Source organism: Nuphar pumila, chromosome 6 (genome assembly GCF_984573655.1).
Source record: "Nuphar pumila chromosome 6, dmNupPumi1.hap1.1, whole genome shotgun sequence".
NCBI lineage: Eukaryota > Viridiplantae > Streptophyta > Magnoliopsida > Nymphaeales > Nymphaeaceae > Nuphar > Nuphar pumila.
This window is the reverse complement of record NC_143254.1, coordinates 6,795,904-6,815,071: the sequence shown is the minus strand read 5'-3', so window position 1 is coordinate 6,815,071 and position 19,168 is coordinate 6,795,904. Positions and strand designations below refer to the sequence as shown.

Below are 19,168 nucleotides of genomic sequence, written 5' to 3'. Positions count from 1 at the left end.
TGTATTTTTTGCAGATATTAAAAAAAAAGAAATATGTTTTATAGCTGCTGATATTTTCGTGAGACGTTCTCGAGAAAAAACAGTATTTCAAAATATTGCAGGTGATGTACTCAGAAAGTGAGTTGTAATTTTGTACTACAGTAATATGGGTATCCGGTTAGTTAGTTTAACTAGTCCGACCTGGATTTGGTAATATAATTCTCCATTGATATCCGGACCCATCAGGCCAGATCAGAGCATTTCGGATTCAGTATCAGTAGCGCCCTGGGTAGGGGCATCAACGGGTCGGATCTTATTCGGACCCAAGAGAATCCAAACCCGGATCTGATTTTGAGGTGTTGATACCGGGTCCAGACTCCGGTATGATGGAACCTGCCATAAGAAAAAACATACCCAGGTCTTACATGAATCAGACCCAGTAAAATAACACATTTTATCTTTTTTATATTGAAAAAATCATGTGTCTTAATCAGAACTCGAGTTGGAGAAATTTTACAAATCATACCCTACTCCATATACCAACCCGATCCTTTGCCTTCTTCTTTATCACACAAACCCTGACCTATAGGGTTTGGTATGGGTAAGGTCTAGGTCAAACCCAACCATTCGTGTAGTATCCAACCCATTTGCACCCCTTACTTTGGCCTTTGGGATTGCCATCCCAGGCATTCTCCGTGGGATTGGAACTCGGGACCTTCCTTCTCCATTCCAGTCAAGAACTCAAAGGGGAGTCGCCTCTTCTTCTTTTTCTTCTTTTTCTGTAACCACGCGGGGGGAGAAGGCACGATCCAGGCTCTCTCTCTCTCTCTCTCACTCAAGTCTCTGATAGCCGTCTGATCGATCGGATCTAAGGGTGGGGGGAAGGCGATGTCGTTGTCTGGGATGAGGGGGCTCTCCGTCTTCATCAGCGACATCAGGAACTGCCAGAACAAGGAGCAAGAACGGCAGAGGGTCGACAAGGAGCTCGGCAACATCCGCATCAAATTCAAGAACGAGAAGGTTAGGGATTCTCTTTCCTCTCTCACTCTGATTCCCCCCCTCTTTTCCTCGTTTCCTGCGTCTTCTCATCCAGCGGACTCCCCGTCCATTTCCGGTGTTTCGTCCGATCTCTCTTTTCGTCGTTGATCCGATTTGTGTGTGGATCAATCGTGGCAATTTTTATTCAAAAAGGACCGTCTTGAGATCGTGCGTTCGATTTTCTCTGGGACCTCGTTTCAGTTGGTTAATTCGTTCAACCGAATTGTATGGAAATCGAGATTTGGCTCGAAACTAAATTTACGTTTTTTCAAGCGGATTTCTGTTTTCTGAGGTCAGAATTGTTGTTTGTTTGTTAATATTTGAGTGGCTTTATGTAGTGGTTTGATCTTGCTTGAAATGGGAGAGAGAAATTCGGGTTGCTTCGAGACATTTGATTGTATGCTCCTTTTGGGGTTTTCCCGAGTGTGGAAGTGGGGAATTTCTGCATCCAATCTTCTATCTCATTGTTTGAATTTATTGCGAAGATGTACGTGGGTGGGAAGGCTATCACATACATTAATGAAGGTCTGTGAGTTGTGATCTCGCATGATGCGATTGGTAGTGTAGTATTAAGAGAGCCTTTGATGATTGCACTTCATAGGATGGGGTGATCTCTTGAGTGCAGTGGCTGACCACCCGCTGTGTTCTAGGTATCCAACTGATACTTTTCGACCGTGGAGATTCACGCCGTTGAAAGGGGGCACATTTAGTTTTGTGCTGGAAATTCTCATGAACCTCTTTCTTTCCTTTAGGGGTCCTCAGGTGTACTATTTTACCTGGATAGCGAACATGGTACCCCAATATATCCTGTTTATTTAGATGGATGGGTGCACACGCTTCATTGAGGATGTATTCTTACCAATTTATCCAGATACCAGAGACATGATTAAGGTCATGGTTATTGTCTCAGTTTCTAGTATCCTTGTTGCTGCTGCATTCTATTTGTTGCACTTTCCTCCTTATTATGATGAAAAAGAACAGCATCGATTCACTGATTAGCAATTTAGCACAGACAACTGCGTTGTAGTTTATCATCTTCAGTGGTTTACCCCTTGAGCATGCCTGACTTCAGTACATGAAAGTTCCATTTGGAGCTAGTATTCGTCATTCAATTAACTGGTGTAGAAAATTTAGTAATTCATCCCTATCACCTGTCTATGGATTACCATCGGGTCCTTTATTGTCTAGCCATTGTGTTGAATTTGCCATTCAATTGTAATTGTAATTTAGACTTGGTTTTGCTGTCAATCCAATAATCTCTCTGTTTTTTTACCTTGTATACACTCTAATTTGTTGGTCTATATACTGCCGTCTTGGTAGATTGCCTCTGGTTCTGTCTGGAAACACTTTTGGAGTTTACTTTATTTTTATTTTTTTTGTTTGAATTAATTTTTGTGACTTGGAACATTATCTTGGAGCATGACCATTTCCAATAAAGCAGTCCTCAGAAATAGTTTTTGATCACCTTGTACGGATATGCTAGGACCAACATTACAAAATGAACTGTAGATTATCCTCTAATTCTAGCCAATGGGCAGGAATTTTCATTTACAGAGTGGATATGGATTCTTCTGATCCTTACGCCACCTTCGATCGGTTTTATAAACTTTAGTCTTTAAATCATGGAAGGATACTTCATCTGTGGGAACTGCTTAGTGTGTCTTTCCAAAGAGCTGGGATTTGGCTAGGGGCACATAATTGTTTCATTTGTAAATGGTTGATGCTGCAGTTTAAGGATACCTGAAAAGAAAGAATGCTACTCATTACTGGTGTCATCGGAGAGATGTGGTGGGCAAGAGCCTGCACTGTTTTTGTTGGACCTTGGAAGTAGCTTTTCCTTTATGAATATATAAATATTAAAGAACTAATCCCATAAAAATACCTCTCTTAAGACTGAAAATTGTGTTGTGGCAACATTACGCAAACAGATCACAAGTCACAAGATTTGTGCACAGCCTGTGCTGGTAGCCTATCTTGTTCCTGTACGTAATGGTCATATGTGGTGCCTGTCTCTTGAACAGAGTCTTGGAGTCTTTTTTCAGGTTTTTGGCTTCTTCTTTCAATCCTTATCTGACTGCATCTATTTGACATAACACCTAATATGATTGACATGACTGTTTAGTTCATGCCAAAGTTGATGGTGATGGAAGTGGAGTTGAGAATCAGCCTAGGAGTTGGTAAATATGAAGTGGGAGAAGACTAAGGGGAGTTTATGAAAAGAATTAGAAAGCTCTTAGATATCAGAATAAAAAGAATCAAACTTATTTTACTATATGAACCTTTATTTTAAGGAAAATTTTACTACACGATCTTAATATTTCAGTCCAAGAGCGCTACCTAGATTCTTGATACATATCATAAATACAATATTATACAACTTGTGTAACCTGTAAGATTTTTTCCCTTATTTTCCTACTGTCTAATTACAAAATTAATTAATGGTGCATTTCCAATAAAAGGAAAACCTGGTTCATGCATCTCAAATTTATTTATATGTTAGTTGGAAATTGGAACTAATGTCTTAATCAAGGTTGTAAGTACCATATCGTTACCCGTATCGATCGGGCCCAAAATAAGATGCGTATTGTATCGTAAAAAATCATAATTTTGTAATAATTTTTTTTCAAAATTTCCAAAAAATTCATGAAAATCAGAAAAAATAACAAAAATTCTAAAAAAGTCATAACACGTGAAGCAATGATGAATTGCACAAAATACTACCATACAATCACATATGAAGCATTTATGTCTATGAGCTGCATAAGACATCATCAAACATCAACTCTCTCTCAAGAACAATGCAAAATATTAAATATCTTGCAATTAAGAGTATGCAACAAGACTCATACTTTCATATTACATAAACAAAAATATTATGACAATAGTTGTACTCGATTTTCAATCGGTTTCCACTTATTACTTGAGTGCCCCATTGCCATGCCGGATCATCTGATGCCATCTTTGTTGAAGGAGTGTGAATATTGAGTTCTCCCTTGGATATAAATCTTTATTTTTCACGATTTTTAGGGTAGTTTTGTAATTTTACTTATAATAGAGAATTTTTTTACCTCAACCACTTCTTTGAGTGAAAAAAATGGTGGAAATGCATTCTTATTTGAGCAAACCGCAAAGCCCTTTCCTTTGTGCACAGATCGACTCCCAAATCGCTCTTACAACTCTTAGGGTGCGTGGATACCGCTCTAATGGCCTCTACACAAATGCGGAAGTCGGCCCTCAAGAGGTATTTAAAACCCCAAAAATAAAAAACAAGTTTTGGCCCTTTTTAAAGTGCATCGAGGTGCACTCTGTATCGGATTGTATCGTACGATACAATATGGATACGTGTGTGTATTGTATCGCTTTTGCCCATAGTAACGATACATACCGTATTGTACGATACGTATCGTACAATACGATACCATACAACATTGGTCTTAATAAATAGTATGCAGAAAGTAACAAATGAAATTTGATGTAAAATCTATGGATCTAAGTTATATATCTTCTACAACATAAGAAACCTTAATGCCCATAAAAGACAGGTTTAGGGTTTAGATATCTATGTCACAAATATTGCTGATATTTTGAAAATATTGCCTATTTTGGAAGTATCATATAAGGGGATTCTTGTAATAATTTCATGCTATTTATAATTTATTTACGTTCTTACTTTTTGTTTTACATTTTTATACTTTTATATATCAGTATTTCCTGATTTTTCCAGAAAAAGCAGTTTTTCCAAAATATTATGAGATTGTCATTCACCAAAATTTCCCTGGAAAGCGACTTGTGACATTGATAGGCACAATATATGTCGGTTGCAAACCATGGAATCTTCATGATAGAAAAACTATTACATAAATACTTTTGTCCAGATCATGGGTAGGCCATGTACTTGATTTCTAATAAAATCAACACCTTACGAAGTGGATCCATGAGAAGAAAAGACAAAAACCTATGATATCATCAATAACTATAGTGTTGTGGACATTAACATTATTGAAAAGAAGCGATTGATTTAAAATACCCAAGAGCAGGTACATTGCATATGACCACATGCATTCTTCTTGTAACCAGAAGAAAATGTCTAATGGTTTTGGTTGTACTGTTGTAGATATATTCTGAAATAAATTACCTGAAAGGCCTTCAATATTATGAAAATAGAAATATCCTTTTTGTGTTTAAATTGAAAAAAGAATAGGTCCATATCATCGTGTCTAAATTATAGAAAATAGATCCACTTTTGTCCATTAAGTAGAACAATTGCATTCCATCCATATTGCCCATCATTCCTTAATATTGGGAGCATATATATTGTTTTTGGATGTATTATTCCTATTGTGGAAATGAACCGTCTTGTGAAATGGGCTTTAGAAGTCCCTTGGTCTAGAAGTAGCTTTTTATGGATGAGACCTTCCAAGGAGACAGTAGTTTCTAGTAACTATGGTTTATTAACAACTCAATTTATTGTCTTGAGTTCCATGACTTCTTTGTCGTATGTGCGCATGCATGTTGTGGGTCTTCCTTTTTTATTTATATTTTAAATGCCACAAAAAGCATTAGAAATGTTGTATTATAACTTGTATCTCTTTTTCCTTTTTATAGGGTTTGACACCTTATGAGAAGAAGAAATATGTGTGGAAAATGCTATATATCTATATGCTTGGGTATGATGTAGATTTTGGTCATATGGAGGCTGTTTCCTTGATATCTGCTGGAAAATATCCAGAAAAGCAGGTAACATGTTTCTTGTTTGTCTTAGTTATATCTCTTGGATTGTCTTGCTTATATTAGTGCAAAACCCAAATTTGACATCTCAATGGGTTGAAAATTATGTATAGTATATGTATGATACACCTCTGTCTGTATTGCTCTGAAAACTTCTCATTTCCTATACATTGTGAAAAGTGACTCTAAAGTATAAGTTAGCTTTAAGAAGTTTATTTGGTATTCTTCTATATGTATTGATTTTGAATAATCTTCTTTTCTTCTATATTATGTGAAAGGTGACTCTACAATATAAATTAGTTTTAACTTTTAAGAAGCAATGTCATAGAAAGCATACTGGAACTTATCAGAAGGGACAGGGATATGGGTGTATACCATAGTTACCAGGAACCAAAATGGATACAGGAAGTAATGCGTAACATGGAAGTGGGGAAGCAAGTGTTAAAAAGCAGCATAAAGCATGAAACAGAATTCACTTTGGAAGTGATTGTGGAAGCTTGTGAGAAGCAAAAAGAGAAACATGAAGGAAACAAGTGAGAAACAAAATAAATAAATAAATATAAAAAACACAAACGACAAGGGGGAAGAGAGGGGGAAACGAGTGGGAAACAAAGCGGAAACGAGAGGGAAACAAAGGGAAAGCGAATGGGAAGCAATAAGAAAGCAAGTTGAGAAAAAAGGGGGAAGCACATTCCCATTACATGGAAGCGAGTTTCCCCACGCTTCTCTTCAAAAGTGCACTTTCAGGGAAGCATTCTTCCCCATCCCTAAGGGTGCTTCCAGTAACTATGGTGTATACTGTGTCGTATTGTATCGTGAGATGCAGAAAATGACCATTTAAAAGTAACATAAAATAAAAATATGCAAAAATAAAAACACAAAAAGTAAAAAAATTAGAAAAAATCATATAATATCATAAAAAATAAATAAAATATAAGTATTATGACCTATTAATGATATATATACATTATTAAAACAACTAAACTTTATGTGACAACTAGCAAAACAAAATATTTACTATTAAAGAGTCGCATTAAATAAAAAAATAAAATAAAAAGTCCAAATCTACCTAAATTCATCAATCATGATGAAAGCAATAATAAGAGGATCTTCTTCTTCTAAGTCATCCCCTCGCTCCTTCTTTAGCTCTAGCCAGCATAATCACTGCCTTCCTTCTTAAGTTCAACTTCCAGTTGCCACCAATTTGCGTCATCATTGGGTATGCCCAGTTTCTTATTCCACCCACTAATCTAATATGTCAATGTTGTCAATGCTAATAGAGTTGTAGCAACATGGCATTTCTTCAATTATTTTTGTCTTTGTCCACAACATTCAAACAATAATAATTATAATATATATATATATATACCAATATAAAAGCTAATAAAGTTATAAATTAAATTCAATAGAATATATTTTAATTGTTACCTTTGCCTCAATCTCATGTTATAGGCAACAAATATAAGATAATTCGATTGAGTGCTCATGCATATTCCTTTTCTTTGTGTGAATGCGCTAAGAAAAATTCCAATTTCTCTCGCACCTGCTATCACTGCGCCCCTGGCTCAATATATGCTAAGCAAATATGGGCAATGTGAGAGCATCTCCACCGCACTACTGGTTTAAACTAAACAAAATGTAACAAAATATCAACCTATAATTCATAAGAGTGAGGCTTACAACACATGAAAACATAATTAACTATAATAACAATACATTTTAAATGCATACCTGGCCACAACATGCTATGCAAATGGATTGTGTTCTTTGATAGAGGGTTACACATCTAACTCTATATGAACAGTTTCATGCAACTTTTCATCTGGAATTAGAGTTTCATTGGTATTCTAGATAGCCTTCCTCATTTTCTTATCCTCTGCATATGTGGGCGGCGAATTTGATAGAGGGTTTCAACTTTCAAGTAATAGGCAACAACATGAATGCCTTGATGAAGTTGGCCAGTCCATCTCTTAATCTTTGAAACCGACTCGTAAGTATTTTTTCTTACCTGTGAAGTTGTCTCTAATATGTTTATTTGCCTTGTCCATATCAACATACAAATAAGGCATAACGGGCCTCTTATCACTGTCTAGTGTCTACTTTCCTCAACACTTCCAAAGTGGTACAATTTCAAAACATACTACATCCCTTCCAAAACTCTAAAGCAAATATCATTTCTATCATCTCAACACCAGTTGGCTTGATGAATGACAAGGCTTTGTACTGTCAAATAATTTGTAGCAGACCTTGTCAATGCACGTCATTTCAACTGAGCTCCCCTGGTGAATTTCTTCATCAAGTTTAGCTTTTATGAACAAATATATGTAAGCTTTGTCATTTTCTTGTATGTGTCAATCACATAAATAACTCCATCCATCTTCCCAATGTTTTTGAGTATGAGATCAATGCAATGCACAGCACATGGACACCAAACAAAACTTTTATAGTGATCCTAAACCATTTTCCAGTAGCTTTGAAATTTGTTACATTATTGGTAATAAACTGGTCCACATTAGAATGTACAACCTTCTTCACCACCAAAGTAAATATATCGACTGACTTATTCACCGTCTTAGACCTGTCTGGTATTTCAATAGATCTTAAAAACATTACCTTAAGATAAGAAACCAAAAAGTTTACCATATTTCAGTACTTGTCCACCTTCCTTCTGCCATAATGGTGTAGCCTGTAGTCTTCTAAGACTCTCTGGTCTCACTACGTTATTGCTTAATGTCTACAACTACTTGCTTCAGAATCTTGCGCTTCAATGCGTAATAAGAGGGCATCTTATTACCAGCCCTTATGCTAGCTATCACATCAACCATAACTGGAAACTGAAATGAATTTTCTGTATTGAAAAGTGTGCAGATCTCATAAAAGAAATGCCCCTATTGCTAGGTCTACCTACTCGATCATGTGGTTCAATGGGAAATAGATTGACTGGATACATAATCTAATTTATAGCACATCCCTAACCATCAATATAAATAGGGCAGAAGGTAAACCCTTAAAAATCTCTCTGGTGCTTCTACAAGGCTATCCACCTCTCCTTTTCAACATTACCAATGAAGGTTTGGCAGTTATACTAGAAAAGCAAGGGATCTGAGTTTATTGGAGTGCTGCTTTCGGTGATTGACCGATAATGCGTATCACAATTCCCCATTGATCTGCTTATATTTGGATTGGTGTCAGTGGCACAAGTGGTTTGAGTTTGGTTGCTGTTATAACTTTTCACCACCACCTCAGGCCTTCGTATTGACGAGAGGAAATGTGCAGTCACTATCTTCAACTCAAGTCAACAAATCAAAGAGGCAGCTTAGTGCATTTTCGGTTTCCAATATGCGGATCTACACATTAGATACTTGGGTTGGTCGCTTGTGGAGGGTGGGTCAAATGATTTTCACTGGGCTGCAGTTGAAAACGCCATTAGCAAAATGCTCTAGAGTTGGACAACAAATTATCTCTGGTTATCCGATATAATTATTTTAATCAGGCACATACTAGCCAACATCGCCCCTTTTTTGATGTCTATTTTCATAATCCCTTGAAAAATTGAGAATCAAATCAATAAAATGTTGTGAATATTCATTTGGAAGCGCAGCCTAACTATGGTAAGAGTGCTTTGGTTGACTGGAAGCTATGTCACACGGACTCGGATAGGGGGTCGACGCACCCGCGTCGACACACACTGACACGGGTGTGGCTTCGGACACGGGCCGGACTCGGTCAACAAGTGTTAGACTCGGTCGACGCACCGGGGCCGAGTCCGTCCACTTTATAGACTTGGTCAACTTTGACCGAGTCTATTTTTGTTCATTTTAGGGCAAAAAACAAAAAAAATGATCTTTTTATATACTTTTTTAATATATATATAGCATGAGTCTCAAACATAAGCCCCAGAAAAAAAGTTTGCAAGGGCAAAAGTACAATTTGCAAAGTTTGTAAAAACACTCATGCTGGTGCCAAACGTTAGAGGACAATATCCACATATATGCACACACTGGATATATTGTTATATATATATATATACATATATATAGCTGTGTCCCCGTGTCCAAAATTTTTGAAATTGCGCCGCACCCGCACCCATGTGACATAGACTGGAAGCAGGTTACATCACCTTTTAAGGAATTAAGGATTGGGTTAATCCAGTTGCATGAAATGAATAAAGTTTTATGAGCCAAATGGTGAGGGTGATCTGCACAAAAACATAGATCCGGATTAAATTAGTAAATGCCAAATAAGAAATCTCTATCCAGCTATGGAGGTGGAAAACAAATAGTTAGTGGAAGAATCTCTTAGGTATATAGCAATGCTGTCTCTTAGTTTTACAATATTTCAAAGCTCTAACAAGTGTTAAAATGGGTGATGTAGACAGATAAAGTTCTGGACATGTTTGGTGTGATCAATCCAGTTTGGTATACTGTTTATTTTCTCTTTTTGCACTAGCTAGAGGTCCAGTATTCTGGGTTTGTGACTATTGGAACCCCAACAAAGAATGGTCCATAGACTCCATACTTTCTATATTCAAAGAAAACAAAGTCTGGGATTGTCTGAATCTGTTAGGCCTGTTCAAGAATTGGAAGCCTAATGCACAATCAGATGGAATCAAGTGGTCAGACACTAAATATGGAGATTTCTCTGTTGCACCCATCTATCAGGTACTATTGCAACCAAGCATGGACTGGTTCCCTAAACATGTTATTTGGGGTGTTGGCCCATCCCCTAGAGCTAGAAACCACACGTGGCTGGTGTCTTTGAATAATGTAAGTACCCAATCCAACTTGAAAAGGAAGGTGTCCAATTGGCAGCTTGCTACCTGTGTGAGAATGTTGACTAGATCATCATGGCACGGTTCTTTTGGTTTTATCCCTTTGTTGGGGACCCATTTCTCCTACCCTGGCTAGATTTGGTAGTGCACCTAAGGAGCAAATTTTGCATTAGTAGTTCCTACTGGGGCATGCTTCTCTTTGATTTAATAGAAATTGGCAATTGGTGTAGACATGGGGGTTGCACTCTGTTTGGTGGTATACTGGTATGTTTGGTTGGAGTGCAACAATTTCATATACAAAAACAAGGACAGAAAGGAGGCTTTCGTACATATTCAGTTGCAATTGGACATTACTGCTTGCGCGACGACGCTGAAATCACCTAACTCTGATACATCTTGAATTGGGTTCTCTGGATTAAACGATTAGGCACTAAGGCAATTTGTAGGTTCTCTTTATGCTTCCTAGTGACAACTCTTCACTTATATATTTCCTTTTTTATTTGAATAAATCTATATTTCCTAAAAACTATACATATAAATGGATGATATACTTTAAGTGAGAGGTGTTACTTGAACATGATAAATCCTGAAAACATCTCCAAAATTCTCAAAATCATTGCCTTAAATGTCCCTTGAATCTGCTGATTGGATTGACTACAGGGCCATAGACCAGGCATGAAAAGTTGAAAATTTATCCTTTTCACTAACATTGACTGTTAATGAAGCTATTATCTCCAAACACCAAAGAGAGCTATGAAGTCAACAAGATTTAAGGCAAGCTTAGTTTATGTTTTTTTTTCCTAGACAATTTGTAAACTGCTTGTATATGCATTGTGTATGATATGTACAAATATAATAACTAGAGTAACCGTGGTTGTGGATTGAGGCAGGGTGGGCAACAGGCTGGCGAGACCGCTCAATGGGCTGCAGCCCGGTAAAACCCGGTCTACCAATAGCCAAAGAGTCGGGCCAAAGCCCTAAAACCAGCTTGCCCCAAACAGGTTGAGCCACCCATGGCTCACGCTTTGTGACCTTGATATGAAGTCAGGCAATGGGTCAAGCCGAGCTCGTTGGACCGTGTTTATTTTTCGGAAAGGCTGATAAGCCCGTTGAACAGGCTTTATGCTAGTCAAGCCTAGCCTGACCTTTCGCTGAGGCCCAGAACCTGGCCTAAGCCTGGCCTGAAGAGGCTAGGCCATGGGCAGCCCCAGCCCAGCCTGTTCCTACCTCTTGTAGGACACAAGGGCAATTGCTCAAAGACCCTGATATGTGGAGTTAGGATTATTTGAACTTAAAAGAACTATAACATGTTGTGTATTGGTCATGGGTGGAAGACAAAACCTTTAGTGCATAAATAGTAATTGTTTTACAATTAGATGCAGATGGAGAGAGAACACAATACATACGCTGGTCCAAACACGTACCATGTTGAAGTTTCAGAATACCAAAATGTTAATAGCATGTACCTTGAAACACATGAAAAGCTAGATAAAAACCATATTGCTTTAAGTCCACATAAGCAAGTGAACCGTGGAATTTGAAGGGATTAAGGTGTAATGCTTTATTGGTGAAAGACAAAAGAGCTTCCTCAACAAATAACAAACAGCAACAGACATTGAAAATGTGGCAGGACCCCATGTGCATTTTAATATAAAACTGGAATTAGAGGCCTTGAGGATTCTCGTCACCAATATTTCCATATCCATATATAACAATAGCATTTAAATCTTATGTTTTGATTAAGTTACTGAAAATGTACCACTTTTTAGGCCTTCTAGAATTGGACATGAGAACTCTGTAATCTTTTTTTAGCTAAATCTTTTGTGTTTCTTTACCCAAAAAGTGGATTTGTTGATTCATAGTATCTGTACATATGATGAACTCATTTATAGTGAGAAGAAAGAAGAAATCAGTTGATTTTTTAATTTGACTAGGGATGGCAGTGGACCGGGGCAGGGGACTAGGTCTCCACCCCCAACCCCTCTCAAAATTTTTCCCTCTATCTCCGCCTCCATCCTCACACGGGTTTTGATTTTAACCTCCATCCCTGCACGGGTTTTGATTTTAACCTCCATCCCCAGTCCAAACGGGGCGAGGTGGGGTGGGGCCCTGTTTCCTCTCAGTCCACTGTCATCCCAAAATAGTATTTTAGCATTTTACTAACAGGGATCGAGGACGGGGGGAGGCAAGGCAGGGCGGGGGAAAGCGTAAGTCCATTCCCTTCTCCATCCCCACACAGGTTTTGATTTTAACCTCCATCCCCGTTTCATGTCCTCCATCCCCATTCCAAACAGGGTGAGGCGGGGTGGGGCCCCGTTTCCCCCCGGTCCACTGCCATTCCTAAATTTGACAATATGGATTTCTGTAGATGATATGTACTGCTATTTCATCCTATACCAAGAGGTTGGGACCTTAAGGCATATACATTAGAATGACTGCTTGGCCTTGATACCGGATCAATTTTAAAAGCAGTTCATTGAGATTGCATAGTTGGCTTCTATTTTTCCAAAATACTTGTAATGATGGCTGAAAACTGGAAAATTTCATGCTATGGCTAAATTCTGTTGTAGTATAACTGGCCTAGGTTGATTAATTATATCATTTTGTCTGGACATTTACCATATATGTTAATTTTTAAATCCTTACATGCATAAGAAAAGCAGAGAATTGGGCATAGCAAGTCAAAACATTGTAAAATAATTTCTTGGTTAAGTTGTCCATTACAGGTCTAACTAGAAAAGTGAGGCTTATGCCAAATTTTGAAAAGCTTCACACATGACTGAATTGGGAAAACAAAAGCAAGATATAATTCTTTCAATTTCTTGAGAATAACCTGATTGTTTGCATTTAAAAATTACAAAAAGTCTATTTTCTAGGAAACATCATGGACTAGGTTCAACATCTGCTGTTATTGATTTGATCATTCTAATTTTGGCAATTCTGCATATCACCTGATTACGTGCAAATAAATTCTTCTATGAAGTAAGTGGATGGTGTTTAAGTGTAAGACAATATGATTCCCCCATGGGTTTCAGGAATCCACATTTGACATGTTAATTCTATGACATGTTTAAGTAGGAAACATCATGGACTAAGTTCAACATCATCTTTTATTGATTTAAACATTCTAATTTTGGCAATTCTGCATATCACCTGATTACATGCAAATAAATTCTTCTATGAAGAAAGTGGATGGTGTTTAAGTGGAAGACAGTATGATTCCCTCATGGGATTCGGGAATCAACATTTGGCATGTTAATTCTATGACCTATGTTATTTTAGTGCTCTATGTGTAAGCTTGTTTATTTTCTTATAATCAATTTGGTTTTCCTTTCAAATATTGTAGTCATTGATGTTTCATACTGATCATTTGGTCTGTTTCATGACTTAATCAATATTTAATGTCATTGGATTGTTTGAAGTTTATTCTTTCGGAGAAAGTTTTGTTCCATGCTTTGCTCGTTGATTTCACTCCTATGTTTTTTTTTTAATGAATCACTCCTATGGTAATTTATTTACATGCCTGCGTTATTGTAAGATTGCATTTTGTAATAACTCAGCTGGGTATCTTACATGAATTAATTCCACTTACTAGCTTGCTTGGTAGACTAACTTGTGCTAAAATGCTTTCAGGTGGGCTATATCGTAACATCATGCTTGCTTAATGAAAATCATGACTTCTTGAGATTGGTCATAAACGCTGTTCGCAATGACATAATTGGACGGAATGAGACTTTCCAATGCATGGCCCTGACCATGGTATGTGCTTTTAGTTTTTCTTTACTCTGTGATACTTCTTTTTCTTTGTACCTTTTATTAATTGTTAAATCGGAATGATGGTTTATCTTTTGGTTGAGAAGTTGTGGCAATCATTCAACCCTGTAGTCAAGCTGTATTTTGATATATCTCATCCATTCTCCCAAGACAATGTGTCTAATTTGTCCGTCTGAAGTTGACCATGTTTCACAAATGCATCAAGGTCTTGGATAAAAGATATTTGCATTTTTTTATTTTCTTTTGGGTTCCTCATTATTGGTTATCTGGTCATTGCTATAAATTTCAGTAAACAAGGAAAAGAAAATCATGCAAAGTATTTAATGCTTCCCAAATTTTCATTGTCTTGTCTACCATAGGAATGAAGTCAATGAACTAGGTTATCTTTGAGGAGGAAGGTTTAAGGTGTGCTTGGCTGGACAATTGAAATGCATATTGGATACAACACATGCAAAATTTGCCATGTTTTGAAATTTTATCTGTTTGATAAATCATTGCCAGCTTACTTATTTGTGAGTTGGCATGCTTTTTTTGGGGGAAAACATGTGTGAGATGAAGCTCCCTTCAAATGCATTTCTCCCAAAATGTACCACCAAACACCACCTTAACTTTTTAATGAAACCAAGTCTTTTGCTTTGTGTCTCTTTGTTTCAGCCTTAAATTATTTCCATTTCTTGATTGGAAGAGGCACAGAAAGGTGCATGTTAATTATAATCTTTTTTGGTTTATTCTTTCTTTTTTGACAAGGGTGTGATACATCTGGGTTACTTAAGAATATTTTATTTATTATTTAATCACAATGCAAAAGTGGCCTTCCAAGTGCTTTGGAACAATTTCTTGCATAATGCCTTTCTTCATATCTTCCTTGTTCTTTTGACATGGTACTGGAGTGCATTTCCATCTCTTCAGCACAGGAGCATCTGATCTAGACTGGACTTCTTTTTCACATAGAGCTGTCTCTGTCTTCTTCATATATCCTTTAATTGCATCCTTGCCCTCTATTCATCTTCTTAAAGGAAAAAGGAAAGTGATCCAATTATCTTTTACTTTATTTACACAATAGTGAAAGGAAAGTGATACAATTATCTTTTACTTTATTTACACAATAGTCGTACTTCTGTAACTGATGACGTCCGAATCATTTGACTCATGAGGAGACCAAATAATCTGCGCATCTTTTCTGAGTGAATATCACCTTGTTTCTTCTTTTTCTTTTTATTTCTCCTTAATTGCTTCTTTGTTTGTTCATACTAGAAAAAGAAAACTTAGACCCATTCATGGTCATTGGATTCTGTACCCAGATCAGAATCTATGATCTGAACCTATATGCACAGGACAAAGGTCCAGAAATCCTGAAAATTTGACCAGTTCTGGGTAACACCTTGGGTGTAGGTATGGTCAAAATTTGAGGAGCAAATTCCCAAGGGTTTAGGTCGGGTGAATTTTTGAAGGCGGTTTCTGGGTGTCTGGATAGGTTCAGGGTGAGACAGGACTAACAAACAGGGCTCAATACAGGAATTTTAATTCTCAGCAGAGGGGTTTAAAAATCCCAAAAATTGGTCCAATTGTAGGCAATATATAGGTGAATGTGTGGGCCTAATTTCAGGTCTAAACTCCCTATGGCTAGGGTGATATGATTATTCAAAACAGGGGAGACGCTCAGGCAAGGCTGAGGGTCACTCCTGCACAGCACTCCAACACCCAGCTGAGTACTTGCAATTCCCAACACTTATCTCTTCTCCTTTCCTCACCAACTCATTCTCCCAACTTAGCAACCATACTTCTCAACAGGGGAAATAGTCCAGCACCAAAAACCAAGTTTTTTAGTGTATCATTACCCATATCAGTCGACCCAATAGTAACACCGTATCGTATCGTAAATTTTTAATAAAAAATTTAAAAAAATCTTTAAAAAATCTTAAAAAATCAAGAAAAATAAAATAAAAATCAGAAAAAAATTAATAAAAATTCTAAAAACTCATATCACATGAAATAATGACGAATTACACAAACTATATACATAAAATCACATTATGAATCATTTATGTCTCTATTACATACTACAAGAGTCATATTTTCATATTACATACACAAAAATATCGCACAAGAACAAGTTTTTTAATAAAACATAAATACATGATACATCAATAATCATAATCATCTTTATTATTTTCTTTTTCTTCTTCTTCGACATCCACATCGTTCCCAAGATACGTGGGGTCTTCATCATTTACCTCTTGTGATCCTTTCATGTTAATCCATTGAATGTCCTCTTCATTCAAATGAGTTTATGCTTTTTCTTCAACTTATGCATCAAATTCATCAAAATATTCAAAACTGATGGGATCAAATTGCTCTTTGTGCCTCCTTGCTAATAACTTTTCGATTTTCCTAAAAAGATCAAATAAAAAAATTAAAATTAGTTGAGTTTTGAATGAAAATGACAAATAAACTTTACAATTTTATATACCTCTGCCTCGTTCGTAAGTTGTAGCGAACGTAGACGAGGTCATTGAGACTTTTGTGCTCCAATCTGTTTCTTATTTTGGTATAGATTTGCTTGAAGACACTCTAGTTTCTCTCGCATCTACTTGCACTACATGTTTGACTTAAAATGTGAATGACAAAATCTCTCATATTTAAAACATCACTTCCAAACTTGCCCATCACATGTCTGAAAAAAAATGAGAAATCAATTATAAGACAATAACCGATATACAATCATACAAAACATCCTAACTAAATAACAATTTGAAATTAAAATTGAAATACACAAAATAAATTACCTGGACGCATTGTGGTACAGTTTCACACTGCTGCAGATCTCCCAATATCATACAATGCATTATCATAAGTTTTCATTTTCTTATGAATTTAATCTCGAACCTTATAATCAAGGTTCAATCTAAAAGTCCCTTGTTGACTTCCCTGCCCATTTTAAAAGTAGGAGACCCATTTTAAAAGTAGGAGAGTATCTAAATGCAAGATTTAAATAGTATGTTGCAACATGAAAATATTGATGAAGTTGCTCAGTCCAGCTATGATCAATGATGTTCCATATAGGTATGTAAAAATTTTTTCTCTTTCAAATTATCTTTAATGGTCTTTTTGCCTTATTCATGCCCTCATAGAGATAACTCATAGCTGGTTTGTTTTCGCTGTCAACCAATCAAAAGACCTTCACCAAAGGTATAGTTATTCTCAATAACTTCGCACATTAATCTCATAATTCACTCCTAAATACAATATCTACAATTTCTCTTGGCTTTCTTTTTTGTGCATGTGGATATGCATTCCAATCATATGATGAAAATATTTTTTTAAGTGTAGCTTTATTCTTTACTGACCTTTGCACTACTAAAAAATTTGTAGCAAATCTAGTAAATGCACTACGAATCAATTTAACACCACTAGCATACTTTCTCATTAGGCTCAAAACCTATGCATGATTGTAAATAAATATATTTGTTTCTGTTAAAATGTAAACTGTAATACATATATATTATTATATTTTTTCTTTTATTATTTTCTTTTTCTATTTTTCTTTATTTTCTTTTTTAACATCTAGTTCAATAGGAACTAGATATTTGATCAAATAGCTGTTGGACTGTAGTCCAACAACTATAATAAGAGTCGTTGGACTAGAGTCCAACGTCTCTTTTGGAAAGCTCAAAATGAGCTCTCCTCTCTCTTCCACTTTTTTGTATATATAGAGGTGAACCCCTTCAATGTAAATAACAATGCTTTCTTAAGCATTTTGTGCACGAATAAAGTATTATTTATTTTTCAAGTGTTCTTCCTTTTATACCCTTTCAAGGGTCATGCTTGTAGTGTCTCCAATAGACACTTGTTTGTGAGTTATTCGTGCATTTGTTGAAGACCACAATTTTATTACATGGTATCAAAGCTACAAAATCCTTAGATCTTGAAGTGCTTTCGCCTCGATTTTCGTGCCACATTTACAAAAGGTGTTTCATCACCTTGTTCTTGGCTCAAGAAGATTTGTTTGAAAAAAGGCGGATTTGTGCTACAAAAAAAAATTGGTTTTGTATCCTCTCTTATTCCCTTGTCTACTCTTTTTTTTTCTCTTTCCTTCTACCTATTCCTTTCTTACCCTTGTAAAAGATGGATGGCAATGATAAGATCACCATCATTCCTATGAAGCTAAATGATACTAATTATATAATGTAGGCTTCGATTATGAAGCACCATATTTGGGAAAATGGTTTATGGGGTATAGTGGATGGTTCTGATTCAGAACCTAAACTATCTCTTACCAAGAAAGAGAGTGATAAAGAGGTTCCTCTAACAGAGGAAGAGAAGAGTAAGGCGTTAGCCACTTATGAAAAGAAATGGAAAGAGTGGATGATAGGGCATGCAAAAATTATGTCATGGCTCATCAATAGCGTATACATTAAAAAATGCTCTAGTCTAGCTAAGTTTTAGCATGTCGATAAGGCTTGAGAATACCTAAAAAACATGTATTCCCTTAAAGATATTGCACATGTGTGCAATTTACAAGACAAAGTTTGGACAATGACTTAAAAAGATAAAACTATTCGAGAATATTATAATGACTTGTCCAAACTTTGGGAAGAGTTGGCTCTTCTTGAGCCCAAATGGTATTGTGTCGAAGATATCGAGCTTCGCCAAAAGCAACTCGATATGGAACATTTCTATCAATTTGTGAATGGTCTAAGGCCGGAGTTCGAATCCACCAAATTGGCCCTTTTATATCGTGAAAAATTCATTCTATTGTTGATACTATAGAAGAACTGACTATGGAGGAAAATAGACTTAGAAAAAGTACACCAAAAGTTGACGATGACTCAGTTTTAGCTGTGTCTAGACTGGAGAATCATACTTGTACTTATAAGC

At 36.4% G+C, this 19,168-nt stretch overlaps 1 protein-coding gene across 1 annotated transcript in view; it reads left to right on the top strand.

Moving 5' to 3' along the window:
* Positions 1-671: 671 nt before the first annotated feature.
* LOC149833786 (AP-2 complex subunit alpha-1-like) overlaps positions 672-19,168 on the top strand; it is an 85,109-nt gene continuing 66,612 nt past the window's right edge. The window contains exons 1-3 of the mRNA XM_090011018.1: positions 672-999; positions 5,623-5,754; positions 14,150-14,275. Of these exons, the coding sequence (XP_089867144.1) occupies positions 868-999; positions 5,623-5,754; positions 14,150-14,275 (390 nt within the window). The 5' untranslated portion in view covers positions 672-867. The remainder of the gene's footprint in view (positions 1,000-5,622; positions 5,755-14,149; positions 14,276-19,168) is intronic.